The following is a 25,397-nucleotide window of genomic DNA, read 5'->3' as shown; positions in this document are numbered from 1 at the left end:
ACCACACCCGGCCAGAATAAAATTGTTAAAAGCTGCCAGAGCTAGGTGGTGTTCTATTTCCTGATCTGGGTGCTAGTCACAGGGGTGCTTTTGCTGTGTAAAACAGCAGCAAATTATATACATTCATGGGATGTAAATTTTTCTATAGGCATGTTAAACTTCATGTTTTTCCTCCTCCTTACAGACCTCATACTTTTTTTGGCCAGTATTTTCCAGGAAATGAGAGAATAAATATGCAAGTCTCAGAATTGTACTAAAATGTTCAGCTAGATAGCCACCTCATGGCAGTATCTGGGCCAAGGTTTACTTCACTGCCAGAGGCCATACTGCTTTCAGCACAATCCACAAGTTCTGAGATAGTTTAGCCTGTTTAACACCAATTCATTCATTCATTCAACATTCACATTCAGCCTGTAGTCTCAGCTACTTGGGAGGCTCAGGTGGAAGGATCACTTGACCTGGGAGGTTGAGTAAGCCATGATGGCACCACTGCACTCCAGCCTGAGCGACAGAGTGAGATCTCATCTCTAAAATAAAAATTCACATTCACTACAGCAAAACTGAACAATCAATAGCTAGCATTAGATCTATAATTGCACACTTTTGTATGCATCAAATTAATTAAAGTGTACTTCTGAATTGCTAATTAAACTTCATCAGTATTATAAATTGTTAAAAACACCATAACCTACACTTAAGAATTTTTGTATACATGGGTCACTAAGAGAACTAAAGATTCCCAAAAGTGCAGGCCAAACCCTTCATTTTTTATCCTTTAACAACTTTATTGACATACATAATTGGCGAAGAATAACCTGCACATATTTATAATATATAATTTGTTGAGTTCTGACATACTTGTCAGTGAAAACATGACAATCGAGACAAAAACATTTCCTTTTTCACCAAAAGTCTCTATGCCCCTTTGTGATCGATCCATCTGTCCACCATCCCCAGGCAACCACAAATCTTTTGTCTGTAGATCAGTTTGCATCTTCAAGTTTTATATAAATGAATCCATATGGCACCTATTTTCCCGGGCTTCTTTAACTCAGGTCATGATTTACAGATTCACCCGTGTTGTTGCGTGTATAAATACTTCATTACTTTTTGTTGTTCAGTATTCACTGTATGGGTGTACAACTGTTTATCCAAATTCAATAAACAGTATAAACACACAGAGCCAAGAAGTTCAAAAACTCCAAGCAAAATAAATGTGCAAAAAACTACATAAATAAATGTGATAATCAATTTTCCTAAAAACCACTGAAAAGCAGCCAGAGATGAAAGAAACACTATGTACAAAGGAACAAAGAATGGAAGCAGACATCTCTTCTGAAGCAATATGAAGTCAGGAAGAGAGCAGAGCAACACAATTAATGGCGTGAAAGGTAAATCCTGTCAACACAGAAACCTGTTCTGATGAAACAGACTTCTCTTTTTCTTTTTCTTTTGGAGATGGAGTCTCGCTCTGTCACCCAAGCTGGAGTACAGTGATGTGATCTCAGCTCACTGCAACCTCTGCCTGCCGGGTTCAAGTGGTTCTCCTGCCTCAGCCTCCCGAGTAGCTGGGATTACAGGTGCACACCACCATATCTGGCTAATTTTTGTATTTTTGGTAGAGACGGGGTTTCACCCTGTTGGCCAGACTGGTCTCGAACTCCTGACCTCAGGTGATCCGACAGCCTCGGCTTCCCTAAATGCTGGCATTACGGGCATGAGCCACCATGCCTGGCTGAAACTTTTCTAGACATACAAAAGTGAGAATATGCATCCCCTGCAGAGCTGCACATCATGAAAAGTGAAAGGAAGTCCTTCCCACAGAAGAGCAATGGTAGCAAAAGGGAATCTGACTCTACATGAGAGAATGAAGAGCCCTGGAATCAGTAACTACATGGGTAACCACAAGATCCTTTTTTCCTATTTTAAAAATTGCTGGCCAGGCACGGTGGCTCAAGCCTATAATCCCAGCACTTTAGGCCGAGGCGGGTGGATCACGAGGTCAGGAGTTCGAGACCAGCCTGGCCAATATAGTGAAACCCTGTCTCTACTAAAAAAATATAAAAATTAGCTGGGCATAGTGATGCGCACCTATAGTCCCAGCTACTCAGGAGGCTGAGGCAGGAGAATCGCTTGAACCTGGGAGGCAGAGGTTGTAGTGGGCCAAGATAGCACCACTGCACTTCAGCCTGGGTGACAGAGTGAGACTTCGTCTCAAAAAAAAAAAATTGCTCTAAAAGATAAACCAACCATTTAAGAATTGTAGGCCTTTTTGTAGACATTGAAAATTGTAAAATTGATAAAGAAATGCAAATTAACTTGGAATGAATCATAGTTCTAAACCTGAATTAAAACTATACAGTTTCTTTTGAGATGGAGTCTTGCTCTGTCGCCCAGGCTGGAGTGCAGTGGTGCGATCTTGGCTCACTGCAAGCTCCGTCTCCCAGGTTCACGCCATTCTCCTGCCTCAGCCTCCCAAGTAACTGGGACTACAGGCACCTGCCACCACGCCCGGCTAATTTTTTGTATTTTTAGTAGAGACGGGGTTTCACCATGTTAGCCAGGATGGTGTCGATCTCCTGACCTCGTGATCCGCCCATCTCGGCCGCCCAAAGTGCTGGGATTACAGGCATGAGCCACTGCGCCCGGCCAAAACTATAAAGTTTCTAAAACAAAATACAGGCCAGGCTGGGCGAGGTGGCTGTCACCTGTAATCAGAGCACTATGGGAGGCTGAGTCGGGCAGATCACCCGAGGTCAGGAGTTCGAGATTGGCCTGGCCAACATGGTGAAGCCCCTTCTCTACTCAAAATACCAAAAATTAGCCAGATGTGGTGGCGCGCACCTATAATCTCAGCTACTCGGGAGGCTGAGGCAGAATCGCTTGAACCTGGGAGATGGAGGTTGCAGCGAGTCGAGATGGCATCTCAAAAAAAAGGAAATACAGGCCAGGCGCAGTGGTTCATACCTGTAATCCCAACACTTTAAAGAGGCTGAGGTAGGAAGATCACCTGAGCCCAGGAGTCTGAGACCAGCCTGAATAACATAGTGAGAACCCATTTCTACAAAAAACTTTAAGAATTATTAGCTGGGCATGGTAGCGTGTGCCTGTAGTCTTAGCTATGCGGGAGGCTGAGGCAGAGGATGGCTTGAGCCCAGAAGTTCGAGGGTTGCAGTGAGCTATGATCACACCACTGCACTCCAGCCCAGGCAACAAAGAAAGACCCTGTCTCTTAAAAAAAGAAAAAGAGGAAAAAAGGAATGTTTACGGCAACTTTTTTGGTGATAGCTAAAATCTGGATACATACCCTATGTTGATGAATACTTGAATGGATAAACAAATCTTGGTATATCCATAGAAAGAAATATGACTCAGCATTAAAAAGGAAGCACTACCAATACATGCACCATAGATGAAATTCAAAATTATGCAGAAAGAAGCCAGACAAAATCACACATAATTCCAAAAAATACAAACTAATCTATAGTGAGAGAAAACAGATCAGCAGTTGCCTGGAAACGGGGGAAATAAAAGAGGCACGAGGAAACTTTGACGGGTAATGAGTATATTCACTTCCTCTGTTGCACTGATGGCTCCTGAGGGGTACTCTCTAAATACAGTCATGCGTCAGATGATTCTCTCCCTGTATGAACATCAGAATGGACTTACACAACCTAGGTGGCAGAGCCTACTACACACCTAGGCTATATGGTATGGCTTATTGCTCCTAGGCTGCAAACCTGTACAGTAGGCCGGGCGTGGTGGCTCATACCTATAATCCCAGCACTTTGGAAGGCTGAGGCGGGAGGATCACTTGAGCCCAGGAGTTGGAAACCAGCCTGGGCAACACAGTGAAACCCCATCTCACTGTTAAATATTTTTTGTTTTATTTTTTTAAGGAAAACAAAACAAAACAAAAAAGCTGTACAGCATATTACTGTGCTGAACACTGTAGGCAACTGTAACACAATGCTAAGTATTTGTGTATATGAACACAGCTAAACATAGAAAAGATACAGTAGAAATATGGTATGATGATCTTATGGGATCACCACTGTATATATGGTCTGTCATTGACTTGAATGTCATTATGTGACACATGACAGTGTGTGCAATTTATTGTAAATCAATTATTCCTTAATTAATCCTGAAACAAAAAAAAAAACCTGACAAACCACATAGGAAAAGTTTAAATAAAAGAACAAGAGACTATGGGAGCTAAAAAAAAGATACAAATAGGAAGACAATCACTAGGAAAAAAAGCAGAAATAAGTATTTCTAAATTATAAATTATGTTTATATATAAATAAGCAACTTTTAAAACTAGCAACATATAATTTGTGATCACCAGGTGTGAAATAAGAAACAAACAAAAACCAAGCAATGTAATGACAGCTGACAATTTGGCACTTCTCAAAGAGGTTCTGGGGGACCTGAGCTGCTTCTAGGGGGTCCCACAGGATCAAAACCAGTTTTTATTTTTTTTGAGATGGAGTCTCACTCTGTCACCCAGGCTGAAGTGCAGTGGCGCCATCCCAGCTCAATACAACCTCCACCTCCCGGGTTCCAGTGATTCTCCTGCCTCGGCCTCCCCAGTAGCTGGGATTACAGGCGGGCACCAACACACCTGGTTAATTTTTATATTTTTAGTAGAGACAGGGTTTCACTATGTTGGCCAGGCTGGTCTCAAACTCCTGACCTCAAGTGATCCACCCACGTCGGCCTCCCAAAGCGCTGGGATTGCAGGCATGAGCCACCATACCTGGCCTAAAACTACTTAAGATGTTACTTGCTTTTAAATTCTAATTCCCCGAAGACTGTACAGTGGGGCGCAGTGTAGTGTATTTAACGTTTTGGCTCAGAGTCCAATATATGGTCCAAAGTACCATGTTCCCAGAATTTATGTATGGCCTTTACATGAATAAATCTTGATCAAGGATTCAGAAAAAAGTCTTAGGTTTGCATATAAGTCACTCAAAGCAGTAAAACAGGCTACTTGGATTTCCAGCAATATTTGTGCTTTTATTTTTGGCCATTACTTTTGGGGAAGGGTTGTCTGTCCTGGTTGGTTTTCATAGAGGCCAGTTGTGAGAGGATGTGATTTTTCTGTGTCTCCAGATGACAGTGCCTCTATTTCCGTGGCACTGCTGGCTGCCTACAGCTGTCATTCCAGAGGGCCCTTTGTCCCCAGTGATTAGCCTCCTCTTTGAATGTACACGAAATAGGTGTATTTTTGTATGTTCTTTTCTCTGCTTTGCCCTTGGATTTAACTTCCTTTTTGAATTCACATCATGGCAGCTGAATGAAGATAGTTTTTATTCCAGCATTTGCTATTTATTCCAAGAGACCTTTGTTCCTGTGAGAGGGAGTGGGTTTGGTTTGCAGTGGTCTCTTGCATATATGTATTTTTTTTTTTTGAGACAGGGTCTCACTCCTGTCGCCCAGGCTGGAGCACAATGGCATGAACACAGCTGACTACAGCCTTGACTTCCCAGGCTTGGGTACCTTCTCCCACCTCAGACTCCCAAGTAGCTGGGACTATGGGCGCGCACCACCATGCCCGGCTAATATTTTGCATTTTTAGTAGAGACAGGGTTTCGCTTCATTGCCTAGGCTGGTCTCAAACTCTGGGACTCAAGCAATCTGCCCCCCTCAGTTTTCCACAGTGCTAAGATTACCAGTGTGAGCCACCATGCCCAGCCGGTTTCTTATATATTTACATCTCTGCAAATATGAAGATGAGTTATTGCTGACAGAGCCCTATGTCCTGGAAGTGTGTGTTTCTTGCTTTAAATGCACGTGTCAGGACAGGTGTGGTGGCTGACACCTGTAATCCCAGCACTTTGGATTACAGGCAGATCATTTGAGGTCAGGAGTTCAAGACCAGCCTGGCCAACATGGTGAAACCTCATCTCTACTGAAAATACAAAAATTAGCCAGGCGTGGCGGTGCGTGCCTGTAATTCCAGCTACTCAGGAAGCTGAGGCATGAGAATCACTTCAACTGCAGAGGTTGCAGTGAGCTGAGGTCGTACCACTGCACTCCAGCCTGGGTGACAAAGCAAGAGCAAGACTGTCTCAGAAACAAACAAACAAAAAGCATGTGTGAAGATTATAAAAAAAAGACAGCTAAAAAAAAAAAAAAGACTGCACAGTGGACTTTTCCAGAGGTTACGTGCACAAACAGGTATGAGAATCCAGCTGTCTTCTAATAAGCCAAACATTAAAAGGACTTGCATAACTTTCAACCAATGTCACTCTTTCCATCAATTTTTTTCTTTTTTTTTTTTAACTTACTTTTCTTTTTTTTTTCTTTTTGAGACGGAGTTTCACTCTTATTGCCCATGCTGGAGTGCAGTGGCGCGATCTCGGCTCACCGCAACCTCCGCCTCCCAGGTTCCAGCGATTCTCCTGCCTCAGCCTCCTGAGTAGCTGGGATTACAGGCATGCACCACCACGCCCAGTTAATTTTGTATTTTTAGTAGAGATGAGGTTTCTCCATGTTGGTCAGGCTGGTATCGAACTCCCGACCTCAGGTGATCCACCCACCTCAGTCTCCGTAAGTGCTGGGATTACAGGTGTGAGCCACCACACCCGGCCTGATTATTTTTCAAAATATTTTTCATTAGCTGGCGCGGTGGCTCACGCCTGTAATCCCAGCACTTGGGGAGGCTGAGGCAGGCAGATCATGAGGTCAGGAGTTCAAGACCAACCTGGCCAACATAGTGAAACCCCATCTCTACTAAAAATACAAAAATTACGCGGGCGTGGTGGTGCATGCCTGCAGTCCCAGATACTTGGGAGGCTGAGGCAGGAGAATCACTTGAACCTGGGAGGTAGAGGTTGCAGTGAGTCGAGATTGCACCACTGCACTCCAGCCTGGGTGACAGAGTGAGACTCTGTCTCGGAAAAACAAAAACAAAATATTTTTCATTAAAAATATTATGTTAACATGTAATGGATTATTTTTAAACAAATGAACACAGTATATTTTATTTTATTTTTTTTAGACAAAGTCACACTCTGTCACCCAGGCTGGAGTGCAGTGGCGGCGCAATGTTGGCTCACTACAATCTCTGCCTCCTGGGTTCAAGCAATTCGCCTGCTTCAGCCTCCTGAATAGCCGGGATTACAGGCACCCGCCACCACGCCCGGCCAATTTTTGTATTTTTAGTAGAGACAGGGTTTCACCATGTTGGCTACGCTGGTCTTGAACTCCAGACCTCAGGTGATCTGCCCCTGTTGGCCTCCCAAAGTGCTGGGATTACAGGCGTGAGCCACTGCACCCAGCCCCACAGTATATTTTAAATTTCTCAGTTTTAATTTCTAAGAGGGGCTAGGCATGGTGGCTCACACCTGTAATCCCAGCCCTTTGGGAGGCCAAGGTGGGAGGATCACTTGAGCCTAGGAGTAGAGACCAGCCTGGGCAATATAGTGAGAACCTGTCTCTATGAAAAATACAAAAAAATTAGCTGGGCATGGGGGTGCGCACCTGTAGTTCCAGCAACTCAGGAGGCTGAAGTTGGGGGACTGTTTGAGCCTGGAAGATGGAGGTGGTGGTGAGATGAGATGGTACCACCGCACTCCAGTCTGAGCAACAGAGCTAGGCCCTTTCTCAAAAAAATAAAGTAAAATAAAAATAAAATAACCCCTAAGATGGCAAATATTGATAGACAAAATTCATATAAACAAAAGCTCTCCAGGATCCTACTATTAGGGAAGACCTGCTGTCCATCCACCATCACTGAACTCTCCACCAAGGCCCTGGCTGGAGGACCGGCCAACAGCTCTGAGAGAGGGACCTGAGGTCAAATGCTGCCTCACCATGCAGGTGTCAAACTGTGGCTGGTCCACAAATCACTCTTTGTTTACAATTACCAAAGTACAGAAATTGAAACTCAACCTTTAGGAACACTAAGAGCAACTGTACACTGCCACAACAACCAACACATGCTCCATGGGCTTGTATGGTGTGTGGCCTTGGCTTTTTGCCATCTAATTTTTTGTTATTCATTTTTATTATAGCTTATGAAAGTGTTGGCCTGGAACAGTATGGAAATGTTTAAAGTGGTCCTGAACCACAAATACAATGAGAGGCATTTAACTGGATGTTTTTTAATTAAATGGCAATAGCGATGAAACCTAAAGCAAAATATTATGAGTGGAAACCATTTCTCCCTCAAGAAGACTTCTCCTATGTATGTCACTTCTAATATAAATATCAACCAAATAGCCCTTACAATGGAAATCGGCAATGGTAAAGAAAACCATACATACCCTCTTCAGTGAAGAATTTTTCCACGGGTCCCAAGAACTGATTGATTTCATTAAGTTCATCTTGGCTAACTTCTGGAAATGGGAAAACTTCTTTCTAAAAATAGTAAATATTTTCTAAAAAATTTAATTTTTAGCACACTCCCATCATGGAAATATCAGTTAAAAGGGAAGGAAAAACGTGCTCCACTCCACCCTGGCCATCGGGACATGACGTACTGAAGGAACTGGAAAGCAAACCTCACAAGGTTCCTGAGATACAGAAACTATATGCAGGCTCCACCACCCACATCCATCTCCCTCCCCTGTTCAAATAGGTTCTTCCCGATTTTCATCAGTTTTCCTTCTCAGTACAAGGGATGATAATAGTCCCATGAAACAAGGAGCCCAAGACTAACATTTAGAAGCCTGGGGGTCTGGTCTTTGATTTCAGGCTTACTAATTATGTGGCCTTCACCAAATCCCTTCAGCTCTCTAAACTACCCCTTTCTCACCCATAACATGCAGGTAATATTTACTCAAGGCCCTTGTGAGAATCGTGGAAGATAGTGGATGTGGAAACTCCTTACTGAAATGGACAATTCTACATCAATTATTGTGTGAGCTCAAAGATGCTACGCTGACAAGAGCACATCATGCTTACCAAGTCTCATCGATCCCTACAGCCACTCTCTCTCCTGCTCACAGACATCTGCTCCCTGTGCTGAGCCCCTCTGGATTTTTGCGCTCTGCTACCCCTTCAATTGCCAGCATGACATGAGCTTTGGATGTGGGCTTCAGGCTGTTGAGCAGTGATGTCCTGAGTCAGAGCTATAAGCCCAAGCATCACCTGTCCTCATGGCGCCTCTCACCAAGTGTTCTAGAGAAGTCTTGGGGAGACCTCAACCTTCTCCTCAGACCTTGTACAGCTAATCAGCCAACAGATTTCTCTACTCTATCAATATGCTCGCACTGCTTTCTCCTCTCTGGGCCCAGGACCACAGGCTTATAGGTGAGTCCCTAACTAAAAGTGACAGCCAACTTAAAGGAATCCCTGCCTCCATCCATTCCAAAACCACCCTGAAGGTGGTATAGAAAAAAAAAAAAGCTTGGAGGCCGGGCACGGTGGCTCACGCCTGTAATCCCAGCACTTTGGGAGGCCGAGGCGGGCGGATCACAAGGTCAGGAGTTTGAGACCAGCCTGACCAACATGGTGAAACCCCGTTCCTACTAAAAATACAAAAATTACACGGGCTTGATAGCACGCACCTGTAATCCCAGCTACTCAGGAGGCTGAGGCAGGAGAATCACTTGAACCCGGGAGGTGGAGGTTGCAGTGAGCCGAGATTGCGCCATTGCACTCCAGCCTAGGTGACAGAGTGAGACTCCATAAAAAAAAAAAGAAAAGAAAAAGAAAAAAACAAGCTTAGCTGGTTGCAGTGGCTACTGCCTGTAATCCTAGTCCTTTGGGAAGCTGACGCAGGGGGATTGCTTAAAGCCCAGGAGTTCAAAACCAGCCTGGGCGTGGTTGCACACGCCTGTAGTTCCAGCTACTCAGGAGGCTGAGGTGGGAGGATCCCCTGAGCCTGGGGAGGTTGAGGCTGCAGTAAGCTGTGATTGCACCACTGCACTCCAGGGTGGGCAACAGAGTAAGACACTGTCTCAAAGAAAAAAAAAAAAGAAAAAAAAAAAACAAGCTGATGGTTCCATCACTCTGCAGCCTTTTATATCAAAGCTCAGTCTCCTTCACTGAACACAGAGGCTCACTGACACTTGGGTCTTGTGCAATGGGCTGTGTTAGAGATCATTCTGGTACCAGTGGGCAGGCCAGATAAGACAGCCTGGCAACTAATTGGCCTTCAGGTACAACCACAGAAAACCTGCCACACAGGAGAGATTGCAGGGGCGTGGGAGAAAGATCCTGATGTTATCAAATCAGGTCAATGCCTTAGGGGAGGAGAGTTCAATTGCAATAAACAGTTTGTAAATTATCTAAAAAAGTGGAACCTGTTATTCAAAGAAATCTAGTGCAGAAACCAAATATGTAAAACAGACAGAAGCAGGCGGCTCTGAGACTGCTGATAGGGAAAACAGGCACCCAAATCCCACCCACTCAACTTCCCACCCATCCCTGCAGCAGTTCCAGGACACTCCATGAATAGCTTGGGTCCAGCTTAGGGCAGGGTGACAACCACTGGCCTACACAATCTGAGATTCTAAGCATCATGTCCCATGTTTCTGCTCTAATCCCAGTAAGGCTGTGAGAGATGACACTGGCCTGATCCAAAGTAGCAGCAGAAGGGCCTAAAAGTGGTCAGATTCTAAGAACCTAAAAGTAGAGAAAACCAGATTTTATGCGGAATTAGAAGTGGACTAGGAGAATAAGAGTACAAGGTGACTCCAGGTGTTCTGTTTGAACAGGTGGAACAACAGAGCCACCATTATCTATGATAAAGAAGGCTGGTGGAAGGAGCAGGATTGGGTGGGAACCAGGAACTCAGTTTGGGATCTATTAATCTCAAATGCCTGTTAGACTTCTTAGTACAGCTTTTGAATACAAAGGTAGATTAAAAAAAGAATCTTGGCTGGGTGTGGCAGGGCGTGCCTGTAGTCCCAGCTACTGGGGATGCTGAAGTGGGAGGATCTATTGAGCCTAGGAGTTCAAGGTTGCAGTGAGCTATGATGGCACCACTGCACTCCAGCACAGGTGACAGAGAAAGCCCCCAACTCTGAAAAGGCAAAAGGAATCTGGAGTTCAGGGAGAAATCTGAACTGAAGAAAGAAACTTGAGGCATCAGGATATTGATGATATTTAAAGCCAGGACACTAAATAAGGTCACCCAGCAGATGGCTGTAGATGAAACGAGACCCAGCCTTAGTAAATTCCAACTCGGCTAGTTGGAAACACTGGTCACTGTTAAGCGGTCAAGGAGCTGAAAAAGAACCAGCAATGGACACAGAGAAGTATCAGCCAGTGAAGTATTTAGAACATTCAGAGAACGGCGAGAACAGTGATTCAGAAACCAGAGAAGAAAGTGCGTCAACAGGGTGGAAGGATGAACGGTGTCAGATGCCAGTGATGGGTCAAGTAGGATGAGGTCTGAGAACAGATCACACAATTTGATAACAGAGAGGTCATTACTGACTTCTATGGCCATTAGGGACAAATGCCTGAATGGTAAGGGCTCAAGATCCAGTAGAGAGAACAGTTAATGATGCAGAGAAAGGAAACAATTACCCTTGAGTAATTGAGAAGGCCTGGGGTCTAATGAGAGGTTGGTTTTGCCAGGAGCAGATAGTTCACAGTAACAGAATGTACATAATACCGGCACATATGCAGGGGGAGGGGGTAACTGTGCCTGTGAAGTTCTCATCTGACTGCATGGATCTTCCCAGTGGAATGGGAAGCAAAGCTGACAGCTGAGAGTAAAGGCAGGGCAGGGTAGGTAGTGCCAGAGGTTTAAAGATGGAAACAGATCTGAAAGATCTGTGTTCTTTCTTCACCATGCTGCTGGATAGCAGGAAGTCCCAGGATAGAGCACCACACTGCCCCAGGTCCTGGGTAAAAGGTTTTCCAATATGTTCAAGACATAGCTCCGCACTTTCTAGCTGGGCAAACTGCTTTTAGTCTGCGTCTTAGCTTCTTCATCTGTAAAGTTGCTTGCTACAAAGGTATCAGCCTGACAACCTCAGAGGAATGTTCCAAGGAGAAGCCAGGGAATAACTTCTGTGATACAGGATCAGCCAACATTCAGCCAAGTTCAAAGCAGGGCACCTCGAGGAAAACAGCAAGTATACTGTTGGTTTCCTTAGAAGATAAAATGAAATACAAAGGAAAGAGCAAGAAATGTGTTTATTCCTATTTTGTAGATGAATGCACTGAGGCACAGGGAGGTGCAGCCGTCAGCTCCAAGGTCACAAGACTAGTAAGTGTTGAAGCCAGCTCTCTCTTCTGCTGCACAGTACTCTACAGTTTAAGAAGACTCTCCATGCACCGTTTATCTCACTGGGGCTCTACAACACATCTGTGAAGGAGACACAACACTATCTCCATTTTAAGGCTGAAAGAACTGAGTCTTGGCCGGGCGCGGTGGCTCACGCCTGTAATCCCAGCACTGTGGGAGGCCGAGGTGGGCGGATCACCTGAGGTCAGTTCTAGACCAGCTTGGCCAACATGGTGAAACCCCGTCTCTGCTAAAAATACAAAAAAAAAAAAAAAAAAAAAAAAGCCGGGCAGGCGCCTGTAATCCCAGCTACTCCGGAGGCTGAGGCAGGAGAATCGCTTGAACCCAGGAGGGAGGTTGCAGTGAGCACTCCAGCCTGGGCGACAAGAGCGCGACTCTGTCTCAAAAAAAACAACTGAGTTTCAAAGTCAACGAGCCAAGACCAAACCCAAGTCTTCCAACTCTAAGAAGACAATGAGTGTTTTATAACCAAACTGTTACTATTGGCTGGGTTGTGCCACCCTTGGGAAGCATCTTGGAGCCAGATTTCTGAGGAACCTCAATGGCAGGGAGAGGCGCTAGGGCTCAACTGGGGAAGGAAGCCCCAGGGCGCTGGAAGGTGACTGAGGAGGGACATGGCGTAAGCTGTTTAGGAATCAGAGAGGAAGCCCCGCACATTTCGAGACCAGACCAGCTGAGATGAAGGCTGCTTTTACCTAGCCTAGAGTTTTCCGAATTCCCCTGACAAAATTTAGCTGGAACACGTCACCACCACATTTCCAAGGGTCCCCCGTCTTGGAAATGTCTCACCCTTTCTCTGGGAAGGTTTTCCTGGAACTCAGGAATCCGGAGTGTTAACACGCCTCGGCCGCAGGGTGTATCTCTCTGGCAGGTTTGGGGAATCTCACAAAGTTCAACACCAGTCTTGCAGCTGAGGGTGAAAAGCGGGAGCCAGACAGCAAGGGTTCGCCCAGGGCTCGCGTTACCTTCTTGATTTTGCCTAGGAAAAGCTCTTTGGCGAAAGCTCGTACAGGCGGGCTGGTGCGCAGTAGCCGCCGGTTCGCGGTAGAGACCACCAGACCCCGGCAGCCACGAGCCGCAGCCGTGGTGCGCAGGAAGAGCCCGCAGCCGCTCATGATGCCCGATGTTCCCCAGCCTCAGCCTCAGTCTCCCCCTCTTGCTTAGCGCCGCAGGGACACACACACGTCTGATGACGTTACTGGCCCGCGACAATGTGCAGTACTCACTGCGCTTGCGCGGTCCCCCGCAGCAGCGGATGCAGAGGCCAGAAGGGCGGGAAGGCTACCACCTGCCGCGCCCAAGGCCTTAGTCACGTGCACCTGGCTGGCCCGCGCCGCCTGATGACGTCACACGCCTACGCTTCCCGCCGGCCCCACCGCGCTTGCGCGGCCAAGGGAGCTGGCCGGAGGAAATTGTAGGCCCGGGGCCGCGGGCATCTCGGCGGGTATAAGCTCTGGCCGTCGTGACGGCGGTGACGGACCTGTTTTTCACATACCAGCGGTTGTTTCCATAAATGCCAGCCATGGGAAATCTCCCTCTGTACAGAAACCTAAAGGCCGGCTCAGCTGCCTCCACTTGTCTCTTTTGTCACTTGTGGCCACGAGGCCGTGGTAAAACTTGAGAAAAGCAAAAGAATGAGGGAAATGCGCTGTATTGGGGTCTCTGCAGGGGCACGGTAAGGGTAAGGGTCCATTTTTAACTGGATGGTGGATTCCTGAGATACTATTTTGTTCCTAGTTGACATGTATGTTACATATATTTTTTGGAAAAGGAAAAGAAAATGGGTGTTCAGTCACAGAGCGGTCTGGATACAACTGAGTCACCTCTGTCCTGGGAAACACTAACTTAAAAGGCAGGCGGAGGAAGAGAAACTACAGAGAGAGCTGAGAAGAGATGGGAACTATTGGATGGGATGGGACAGGCCAGGCTGTAACCGCCCAAGGTTACAGCCCGCTGACTAGACAGCTGATTTATCAAGACGGAAATTGCAATAGAGAGAGAGTAATTCACGCAGAGCCGGGTGTGTTGGAGAGGGAGTTTGATTAGCCAAATCGGTCTCCCCAAAAACGGATCGGAATTTTTAAGGATAATTTGGCGAGTAGAAGCTCGGGAAGTGGGAGGTGCATGATTGGTCGGGTTGGAGATGGACTGATAGGGGGTCGAAGTGAGTTTTTCTTGCTGTCTTCTGTTCCTGAATGGGATTGCAGAACTGGTTGAGCCAGATTACCAGTCTGGGTGGTGGTAGGTTTTACAACAGTGATGTTATTCCCAGGAACAATTTGGGGGACGTTCAGATTCTTGCAACCAAAGGCTGTATGGCCTCTAAACTGTAATTTCTAATCTTATAGCTAATTTGTTAGTCCTCCAAAGGCCAACTGGTCCCAGGCAAGAAGAGGTTGTTTTTTGTTGTTGTTGTTGTTGTTGTTTTCCCGGGAAAGGGCTATTTTTGTTTTGAAGTTAAACTATAAACTCATTCCTTCCCAAGGTTAGTTCAGCCTATGCTCAGGAATGAACAAGGACAGCTTGGAGGTTAGAAGCAAGATGGAGTTGGTTAGGTCAGATCTCTTTCATTGTCTCGGTTATAATTTTGCAGTGGCGGTTTCAAGGCCAGGCCATAGGGGCCCACGTAGGAGGCAGGGCATGCCTGGCACCTCACAGCCCAACAGTGCTCTGAACGTGGCACATGGGCCCTCTACAGATCTTCAGCCAGCTCCTCCAGGAAGAATGCCACTCTGCTTTTTCATCCAGACCGGTAATCTGGCTCAACAAGTTTTGCAATCCCACCTAGGAACAGAAGACAGCAAGAAAAACTCACTTCAACCCCCTATCATTCCATCTCCAACCCAACCAGTCAGCACTCCCCACTTCCCGAGCTCCTACTCGCCAAATTATCCTTAAAAACTCCAATCCCTGTTTTGGGGGAGACTTGCTTGTTCCCCGACTGTAGCATTGACCACAGTGTTGGGAAATGCCTCCAGCTTCCATTGTGTCAACTCCTTGAGAAGAAAAAGAAATCCCTTTCATCTCAGCAAGCTAAGCTCAGCACCAAAAAAGATTACATTGCTAACACAACATCAAGAAAAAAGAGCTCAAAACTCTGCAAGGCGTAGAGTCTAAACTGCAAAATATTTGCAGGCATCTTTTCAGATTATTTTACCTTGTCTAAGGTCTCTCACCTGGTTTCTTCATCAGTGGTTGATATTTACTTGCTTAGCATTCAGCTTCACAAGAAGGTATTTGGAAACAACTGCCTTTGTAAATTATCCCCATAGGTAAAACAAAGAAAAATATACATATGTTGCAAAAACTGTTTCAATTTTGAGCTGCTGTACTTTTTTGCCAAACAAATGTAGTCAAATCAGTCAAGTACTCTGTTAATGTGTCAAATGTTTAGTGTACACAGGTCTCCCTAAATCAACCAAATGAGAAATCCAGTGGCACAGAATTTTACAAAACAAAAATTAGAAAAATGTTAAGGCATAGTTTCTAATTGCTCCAATAGAGTATAGCAGAAGAGTTTTGCTGTTTCACTACTATACTAGTTTCTAAATTCAGTTTCCTCATCTGTAAATATGAGTATGATACCCTTTATCTCACAGGACTTTTAAGAGGTTTAAGTAAAATAATCCACATGAAAGCACTTAGCACAGCAAGTGATAAAAATGACAATAGTTACACTTTGATCCTTCCATCTTATATTTAAGTATTAGCCTCTGAGAAATATGATGTTGTTTTAAACAGTTTCCCCTGTTCAGTGTACTAAAAGAAAAACTTCAGCTGAATTAAATTTAAAGGAGCTTAATTGGCTGGGTCGGGTGCAGTGCCTCATACCTGTAATCCCAGCACTTTGGGAGGATGAGGTGGGCAGATCACTTGACGTCAGGAGTTCGAGACCAGCCTGGCCAACATTGTGAAACCCTGTCTCTACCAAAAATACAAAAATTACTGGGCATGGTGGTGAGTGCCTCTAATCCCAGCCACTCGGGAGGCTGAGGCATGAGAATCACTTGAACCCGGGAGGTGGAGGTTGCAGTGAGCCAAGATTGCACCACTGCACTCCATCCTGGACAACAGAGCAAGACTCTGTCTCAAAAAAAAAAAAGTTTAATTGAGCAATCAATGATTCAAATCAGGCAGCTTTCTGAGCCAGAGCAAGCTCAGACACTCCAGCGCAGCCATGTAATGGAAGATTTATGGACAGCAAAGGAAAGTGAGGTACAGAAACAGCTGGATTGGTTACAGCTCTGCCTTGCCTTATTTGAACATGGTTTGAACAGTTGGCTACATTTGATTGGCAAAAACTCTGTGATTGGCACAAGTATAGGCTACGGTCTGTTTATGCCTCCACTTATAGTTCACAATGTGCAGAAAACCTATAAGCCGAACTTAAAATATATAAGGAAGCAGCTTTAGGCTAAACTTGATTTAACAACTGTTTAAAATATCTTCACGGTAGTTCTGAATGTCTCCTCACATCAATACAACTGATTCACAACATAACTTAACAGAAAGTGAACATTCTTTAGCCATAATGTTAGTGTTAGCATAGCAGAATCCTTGACTCTGGGTATGAGGAACATTGAGTAGAAACTACTGCTTGATCCCTTACTATTAAAGCTGAGGCTGAGATTGGACTGATTATTTTACAAGCCAAAGACCACCAAACTACCAAAAGGTAGGAGAAAGGCTTTCCTGCAGATGCTGCTGCAAAGACCTGCCCCTTCCACCTTGCACCACCATCCCCGAGGGCCTAGAGGCCTCTGCCTGCAGCTGGGGGAAGAGGAGACTGCGAAGAACGATCGCATCTTTTAAAAACCGGACAGAAATCACGGATTCCTTCCACTTACATTCCCTTGGGAAGAACTTAATTTGGGGGCAGGGGCTAGGAAAGGGAGTGCCTGGGCAGAAACATGGTTTTGACAAGCGTTCTTATCAGGACAATTTGGGAAAACCCAGGTGAGTGATTACTGAGTGACCCTCAACAACGGTATTTTGACACCAAAATGTGCAAGGCTTCCTCTCTGATTCTTAAACATCTCAGGCCATGCCGCTCCCATGTCACCCTCTAGTGGCCTGTGGGCTTCCTTGCCAGCTGAGCCCTAGCCCTACCCCCTGCCTTTGAGGTTCCGCAGAAATCTAGCTGCAGGGTGACTTCCACAGGTCGCACAACCCAGCCAATAGTAACAGCTAGGTTATTAAACACGCCATCCTCTTAGAGGTGAAAGGCTTAGCCTTGGGTTCAATTCATTCAGCTTTAAAATGGAGCTAGTGATTTGTCTCACTTGAAGATGTTGTAGAGCCCAGTGAGATATGTAGTGCATGGAGATCGGAAGGTACTGTGCAGAAGAGGACATGGACAGTGCAGGCTCAAGAAGATCTTGTGACCTTGAGCAAGTCACTTTTCCTCCCTGTTCCTCAGTGTGCTCATCTACAAAACAGGAGTAAACACAGTAGCATTTCCCCCTTCCTAGGGGTGCCTTGTTTTCAGCTTGGCTGAATGTTGCTGATCCTGTATCACAGAAGTTATTCCCTGGCTTCTCTTTGGAACATTCCTCTGAGGTTGTCAGGCTGATTCCTTTATAGCAAGCAACTTTACAGATGCAGAAGCTAAGACTCAGACTAAAAGCAGTTTGCCCTGCTAGGAAATGCAGAGCTATGTCTTTAACATATGGGAAACCCTTTTACCCAGGACCTGGGGCAGTGTGGTGCTCTGTCCTGGAACCTCCTGCCTCCCAGCAGCATGGCGAAGAAAGAACACAAACCTTTCAGATCTGTTTCCATCTTTAAACCTCTGGCACCACCTGTCCTGCCCTGCCCTTTCTCTCAGCTGTCAGCTTTGCTTTCCATTCCACTGGGAAAATCCATGCAGTCAGATGAGAACTTCACAGGCACAGTTACCCCCTCCCCCTGCATATGTGCCCATATTATCTACATTCTGTTACTATGAACTGTCTGCTCCTGGCAAAACCAACCTCTCATTAGACCCCAGACCTTCTCACTTACTGAAGGGTAATTTCCTTTCTCTGCATCATTAACTGTTCTCTCTAATGGATCTTGAGCCCTTACCATTCAGGCGTTTGTCCCAAATGGCCATGGAAGTCAGTAGTGACCTCTCTGTTGTCAAATCATGTGATCTGTTCTCAGACCTCATCCTACTTGGCCCATCTTTGGCATCTGACACCGTTCATCCTTCCACCCTGTTGACACACTGTTCTCTGGTTTCTGAATCACAATTCTCACTATACTCTGAATGTTCTAAATACTTCACTGGCTGATACTTCTGTGTCCATTGCTGGTTCCTTCTTGGCTCCTCAACTGCTAAACATTGGCCATGTTTTTCACTAGCACAGTTGGAGTTGTCTATGGCTCAGAATGTGGACATTTCTTTTCCTCTACAACCACCCCGTGGATGACCTAATTTAGTGTCCTGACTTTAACTACCATCAATATCCTGATGGCTCACATTTCTCTTGCAGCGCAGATTTTCCCCTCAACTCTAGTTTTTATATCTGTCTTTGTACTCAAAAGCTCCATATAGAGATCTAATAGGCATCTAAAAGTGGCATATGCAAATCTGAGTTCCCCATCCCACCCAGTCCTGTTTTCCCACAAGTGTTCTTTATCTAGTTAATGGTGACTCTTATTCCACTTGTTCAGACCAAACATATGCGGTCACTTGTGTCCCCTCTTATTCTCCTAGTCAACATCCAATTGAGCAGCAAGTCCAGTGCTCTCTGCCTTCAAGTTATATTGAGAATGACCACTTTTAGGCCCCTCCTCTGATACTACATTGGGTCAAGCCAGCGTCATCTCTCAGCATTACTGGGACTTGGGTTAATTAGGTAAGATGAAACATGAAGGATTAGAAATAAAGGCTGAATACAGACTTAAAACCAGGAATCCAGACTAAACACTCAAACATGGAGTCCATTGTGGCCCCAGGGCATTTGTGCTTCGCATTCTCTCCATCTGGAACACTCTGCCATTGTGTTAGTTGTTCTCTAAATGCCTTCAGGCATTCTCAGAAACGTCCTGACTTTGTCTTCCTTCATGGTACATGTCATCACCTGCCTGTGTATTGTTTCCTTATTTTTTTCTCTTTCTTTCCTACTAGGCTGTCAGCCCATCAGAATGGAGATTTCTGCCTGCTTCTCCCCTTGGTGTGCTTTGGTTTCTGGAACAGGCCCAGCATGCAGTGGGGCCTCAGTGAATGTGCACTGAAGGAGTAGATACTGGAGAGCACAAACACGTATCAGGTGGTGAGAAGAATTGCTCCTTTACTATTTATTGACCCCTATTATGTGCTCAGCCATGATCTAGGCTGTAGACAAAAGCAGGAATTTAGAAAAAAAAACAAAACCAGCTGCTCCTTGTTGCTGGTACTGTGCAGGAGAGACAGACGGAGTATTGCTCAGTGTGGTGGCAGAGGGAAACACCGCAGAGAGCGAAGCAGGGCTCAGGGAAACCAGGACAGCAGAGATGGGGCTGGAGTGGCCGGAGAGAAGGGCAGTGGTGGGAAAGGAGACCTAGGACGTCAGGGGGCCCAGGTCCTGCAGGCCTTGGGGCTGCTCTGAGGACTTTTACTCTGGGTGAGGTGGGAGGCCCAGAAGGATGCTGAGCTGAGGGGGACAGGCCCCGAATGTCATGAAGGGAATGAAGTGGGAATGGCTAGCGACATGTGCACAGGGGAGGCTCTTACTGTAGATGGCATAGGTAGAAAAGGCTTCTCTGAGGAGGTGACACTGTACTGAGCCCTGGCCTTGGCCAAGTTTCTAGCTTCTGTGAACTTGGAGCTTTAACACCTGCCCTCTACGTATACGCAGGACGTCATGTTCTGAACAACCTCATGATATGCCAAGTCACCTTGCCTTGGCCCCTTATCTCCCACGTCACCTTCTTCCCCAGAGCAATCTTCCTCCGAAGGGTACACTTTTCTTTTTTATTTTTCTTTTTCAGGAGAGAGACAGGGTCTCCTGTCATTCAGGCTGGAGTGCAGTGGTGTGATCAGCGCTTACTGCAGCCTTGAATCCTGGGCTTAAGTGATCTACCTGCCTCAGTCTTCCAAGTAGCTGGGACTACAGGTGTGTGCTACCCTGCCTGGCTAATTTTTTCATTTTCAAGTTTTTGTTGAGGTGGGATCTCACTATGTTGCCCAGGCTGGTCTTGGGCTCCTGGCCTCCCAAAGTGATGGGATCACAGTTGTGCGCCACTGTACCCAACCCACTTTTCAAATACAAACCAACCAATCCAGTGTCTGCACCCCAGACACTTCCCCTGTGGGCTGTCACACTGGGACCATTATCCTACTGCCCTAATCACCTCAGTGACAGGAACCAGACCCCTATGGACTGGAATGATTGGAACTGCCCTCTCCTAAGCTTGCTCATTGCCCCTCACTCTTCTCCCTATAGGCAGCACAGGAAAGGTGCTTGCTCAGAGTACCCCTCCCTCTGCCTCGTGACCAACCCTGCTGCTTCCCGTGTGGCCCTGCCTTCCTTCTGGGAACTGTGACTATCTTCAGTTTTACTCATCTGATCTGCAAGCCTTATTATACCTCAAACTTTTTATTAATACACAAGAAATAGAGTGGCCTGGAATGACAAGACACTTTGGACACAAGATAAACAAATGAGAACATATGAACTATGCACCATTTTCCAATATTCTGAAGAAGTGTAATAGTTTGATACATGAGTTTTTTTCAGGTGATGGGAAGCACTGTGGCTGTTGGTGGTATCTGCTGAAGGCGGGGACTTCACTGTGATGATGGAGCTCTCTGCCTCAGGTTTCCTGCAGCCCAGCATTTTTGTATGAGGCCATGGTGTTGTGAATTTTTTGTTCCAAAGATTCCTGGATGTGATCTGCGTGAATTCCATGGACATCATGAGCTCTTTCCTTCTGTGATCCTGGTGGTCATTTATTATTTTTTAACCTTCCCGAAAAGATGCAGTGTGAACCTCGTGATCAAAGAGCAGCTCCTGGTAGGGCCTTGGTGTCTCCCGCTGGCCCATGTTGATTTACAGATGCCATATAATGTGGTGTAAGGTGGTCTTTCCCTGGGTTTGCAGGCAGCAATGTGTTGATGAGTCCTTCTCCCTTTTTTTGACATTTATTTTTTTGGAGTCTCGCTCTGTCGCCCAGGCTGGAGTGCAGTGGTGTGATCTCAGCTCACTGCAAGCTCCGCCTTCTGGGTTCACACCATTCTCCTGCCTCAGCTTCTCGAGTAGCTGGGACTACAAGCGCCCGCCACCACGCCCGGCTAATTTTGTTTTTGTATTTTTAGTAGAGACGGGGTTTCACCATGTTACCTAGGGTGGTCTCGGCTAGTCTCGATCTCCTGACCTCATGATCTGCCCGCCTTGGCCTCCCAAAGTGCTGGGATTATAGGCGTGAGACACCGCGCCTGGCCCCTTCTCCTTCTGAAGAAAGGAACAACTGTATCTTATATTTGCCACACAGTATTTGTTTCTTCAGCTCCACAAAGGTCTGACAAATGGTAAGGTTCTGTTTATTGTGGTGTAAAAAATTACTCCAGATTCCACCTCTACCCATCCACCATAGGGCAGTATAACAGGGAGTTGCACAGAAGGTGTCCAGCTTGTAGCCTATCATAAATCTGGTGCCAAAGACAAAGATATTTTATGTTGTAGTTGGCATCTTGTAAATACAAGTACATTCTGGGGCATCAGGTTCCTGTGGAAATGTTTCTTTTGGTGGTGGTACTGTAGGGCAGATAGTATTTGCCGGAACTTGCCTCAGGCCTCTTCCTCCTGCTTTTGGTGGGGCTCTAGGATGTAGTGAAGTAGCTGCCCCAACTGGCATGCTACATGACTCAGTGTACAGTGCCCACGATGGCAGTCACTGGAAGGAGCTGATTGAGGTTGGGTGATTCGGGGCCATTATATCGACTTCACAGCTGTCGACTCCAGAGGCTGGAGGAGCTCTGCTGACCTCTCTAGGTGACCTTCACAGCCACCTGGATCCCAGTGAGAATGTTCTGGGGTAACTGTACCTTGGCTGCACGTGGGTGCTCAATAATGTCACCTGGACTCTCTCCCAACCTCTGACTCTGTGTCCTTCCCTCAGTGTGGATGTCGTGCTCAGGTGGGCTTTCCCTTCAAGGTGACAAGATGGCACCCACAGCCCCAGCCACCCAACAGAAATAGACCTTCTCTCCCCTGCTACCAACCCTTGTCCTGACCCTTGCCACCTGATTGGTCACATGCCCAGGTGTTAGCAAATCACTGTGGCTGTGTAGGTTGGGTTCTTCTGATTGGCCAGGTTGAGGTCATGTGGCTGCTGTTGCCAGGGATACTTGGAGCTGCTCCCCTGTTTTGGTGGGAGATGGTATACCCACTGGCTTCTGTGTAACAGAATCCATGGAGGCATTTTTCCCTCTCCCACCACCTCCTCCCCAGGCCGCATTTCACCCATCCCAGAAAGGAACAAGGAGCAGACTTCTGTCTGAAGATAGGATTTGGGATTCCCCTCAGCTTCAAGATTTGCTGCTTGTCCTGGTGCCATCGGCTACTCACTCAACCAACATGCACTGAGCACCCTCGACATACCAGGCTGTCACTAGGTGTGATACAGGGATGAGCAGGGCTAATGGGATTCCTGTCCTCCAGGAGCTGACACTCTAGTGGAAGTGCACAGACAAATCAAAGACCAATTCAGATCAGATGAGTCCAGATGAGGAAAGAGATAGGATGGGATGGAGGGTGCCATGGAGGTGTCCCCAGCAAATCCCAATTTGCTCACTTCACCATGCACTCAGCCTCATGCAGTGTAGATCATAGGAAATGGAGTACACATCATAGAAAGTCGCCTTCACATTCAGGCAGCTGATGAAGTCCTGTGGGCTCAGCTTGTTCAGGTCAAAGGTTATGTGGGCCACATCCATCTTCTTGGCAGGCTTATGGGAGACAGACAGTGGGTGCCTCATCCCCTGCATTGAGACAAGCAGATGGTTAGCACCCCTTGAAGACTTCTCCCAGGGTCCCACTTTTCTCCCCCAACAGGTGGGACCTCACCTGTTCTGATGGGGGCTCCCATTTCTGCCCCTTCTGGAGGACCAGGAGCACTGTATTGCCTGCCAGAGCTTGGAAGGGAGGACTCTTCTTCTGTCTCTACAGTTGTGCCATCTTCCTCCAGCACCAGGAAGAAGGGCTTGTCTGCCAGCATCAGAGTGCCCTGGACCTGGGGAATAAGGTCGGTGATGCTTCTGCCATCTCTAAGAAGTCAGAGCAAGTCTGGGAAAGCCCCACATCATAGCTCCTCAGCTGCCAGGGAAAGAACAAGTGGGCTGGGGTCTACGGGGTAGAACTGGAGCCCAGGCCCTCTGCTGTGGAATCACTATGTAGAGACTTTATCTTGGTACCTCTTGGTGCCTGGCTTCAGGGTTCATAGTCTGGAACAATATTGTCCGATAAAATATAATGTAAGCCACATATGTAATTTTTAGTTGAGATATCATTTACATACTATAAAAGTCATCCTCTTAAAGTGTACAATTCAGATCCCAGTACTGGGCAAAATGGTGAGACTCCATCTCTACAAAAAAAATACATAAATTAGCCAGGTGTGGTGGTGTGTACCTGTAGTCCCAGCTACTCAGGAGACTTGAGGTGGGAGAAACACCTGAGCCCAGGAGATCAAGGATGTGGTGAGCTGTGATCGTGCCACTGCACTGCAGCCTGAGTGACAGAGTGACACCCCATCTCAAAAAAAGCGTATAATTCAGGGTTTTTTGTATATTCACGAAGTTGTGGAACCATCACCACTATCTAACTTCAGAACATTTACATCACCCCAAAAAGAAACCCAGTTCCGGCCGGGCGCGGTGGCTCACGCTTGTAATCCCAGCACTTTGGGAGGCCGAGGCAGGCAGATGACCTGAGATTTTGAGTTCGAGACCAGCCTGATTAACATGGTGAAACCCCATCTCTACTGAAAATACAGAATTAGCCAGACTTGGTGGCACATGCCTGTAATCCCAGCTAGTCGGGAGGCCGAGGCAGGAGAATCGCTTGAACCTGGGAGGCAGAGATTGCGGTGAGCCAAGATTGTGCCATTGCACTGCAGCCTGCGAAACAAGAGTGAAACTCCGTCTCAAAAAAAAAAAAAAGAAAGAAACCCAGTTCCCATCGGCAGTCACTCCCCATTCCTCCAATTCCCCATCCCATGGCAACAGTTATTTTCTGTTTCTATGGATTTGCCTATTCCAGACATTTCATCAAAATGAAGTAATACAATATGGGGTCTTTTTAGACTGACTTCTTTCACTTAGCATGTTTTCAAAGTCATCTGTGTTGCAGCATGATTTATCTTTTTTTTTTTAAGAGACAGGATCTCAGTCTGTCACCCAGGCTGGAGTGCAGTGACACACTCATAGCTCATTGCGGCCTCAAACTCTTGGGCACAAGCGATCCTCCTGTCCCAGCCTCCTAAGTAGCTGGGAGTACAGGTGCTCGCCATTACACCTGCCTAATTTTTATATTTTTGTAGAGACAGTGTCTGGCTATGTTGCATAGGCTAGTCTCAAAATCCTGGTCTCAAGGGATCCTCCCACCTTGGCCTCCCAAAGTGCTTGGATTACAGGCATGTGCTACTATGCCCAAACATGATTCATTCATTTTTGACTAAATAATATTCTACTATATAGATATAGCACATTTTCAGATCCATTTATCAATTGATAAACATTTAGCTTGTTTCTTATTGGCTACTATGAATAATGCTGCTGTAAGTTTTGGCGTACAAGTTTTTGTATGAACATCTATTTTCCATTCTCTTTGGCATATACCTAGGAGAAGAATTGCTGACTCATACATTAACTCTATGTTTGACTTTTTTACATTATTTTTTACTTTCTTTTTGAGACAGGGTCTTGACTGTTGCCCAAGCTGGAATGCAGTGGCACAGTCACTGCTCACTGTAGCCTTGACTCTGGAGCTCCACTGATGCCCCCACCTCTCTGTGCAGCTGTGTGACCTCAGGCAAGTTACTTAACCTCTCTGTGTTGCTGTGTGACCTCAGGCAAGTTACTTAACCTCTGTGTGCAGCGTCAGTCGAGTTACTTAAATTCTCTGTGCAGCTGTGTGGCTTCAGGCAAGTTACTCAACCCCTCTGTGCAGCTGTGTGGCCTCAGGCAAGTGACTTAACGTCTCTGTGCAGCTGC

At 46.2% G+C, this 25,397-nt stretch overlaps 1 protein-coding gene, 1 long non-coding RNA gene and 1 pseudogene across 6 annotated transcripts in view; 1 reads left to right on the top strand and 2 right to left on the bottom strand.

Moving 5' to 3' along the window:
- The window catches only part of ACAD9 (acyl-CoA dehydrogenase family member 9), a 33,564-nt gene extending 20,022 nt beyond the window's left edge, over positions 1–13,542 (bottom strand). The window contains exons 1-2 of one of the 4 annotated variants that reach the window (XM_004036262.4): positions 13,183–13,542; positions 8,277–8,370 (exon numbers count right to left, since the gene is read on the bottom strand). In XM_004036262.4, the coding sequence (XP_004036310.4) occupies positions 8,277–8,370; positions 13,183–13,332 (244 nt within the window). In that variant the 5' untranslated portion in view covers positions 13,333–13,542. Of the gene's footprint in view, positions 1–8,276; positions 8,371–13,006 lie in introns of all 4 variants that reach the window. The other 3 variants (XM_019023883.3, XM_004036263.4, XM_055381513.2) reach the window with 3 other exon arrangements.
- Positions 13,543–13,585: 43 nt separating this feature from the next.
- On the top strand, positions 13,586–25,240 carry LOC134758088 (uncharacterized). Of its 2 annotated transcripts, XR_010132916.1 has the most exons (6): positions 13,586–13,892; positions 19,332–19,476; positions 20,174–20,298; positions 20,629–21,713; positions 23,239–23,428; positions 25,103–25,240. It is a non-coding gene; the product is annotated as an uncharacterized lncRNA (long non-coding RNA). The 2 variants fall into 2 exon arrangements; XR_010132915.1 differs by lacking the exon at positions 13,586–13,892 and having other exon boundaries at positions 17,948–19,476.
- Positions 21,701–23,401, bottom strand: LOC101138054 (lipid transferase CIDEC-like; annotated as a pseudogene).
- Positions 25,241–25,397: the final 157 nt, after the last annotated feature.

Source organism: Gorilla gorilla, chromosome 2 (assembly GCF_029281585.2).
Source record: "Gorilla gorilla gorilla isolate KB3781 chromosome 2, NHGRI_mGorGor1-v2.1_pri, whole genome shotgun sequence".
Taxonomy (NCBI): Eukaryota; Metazoa; Chordata; class Mammalia; order Primates; family Hominidae; genus Gorilla; species Gorilla gorilla.
This window is presented reverse-complemented; position numbering and strand designations above follow the sequence as displayed.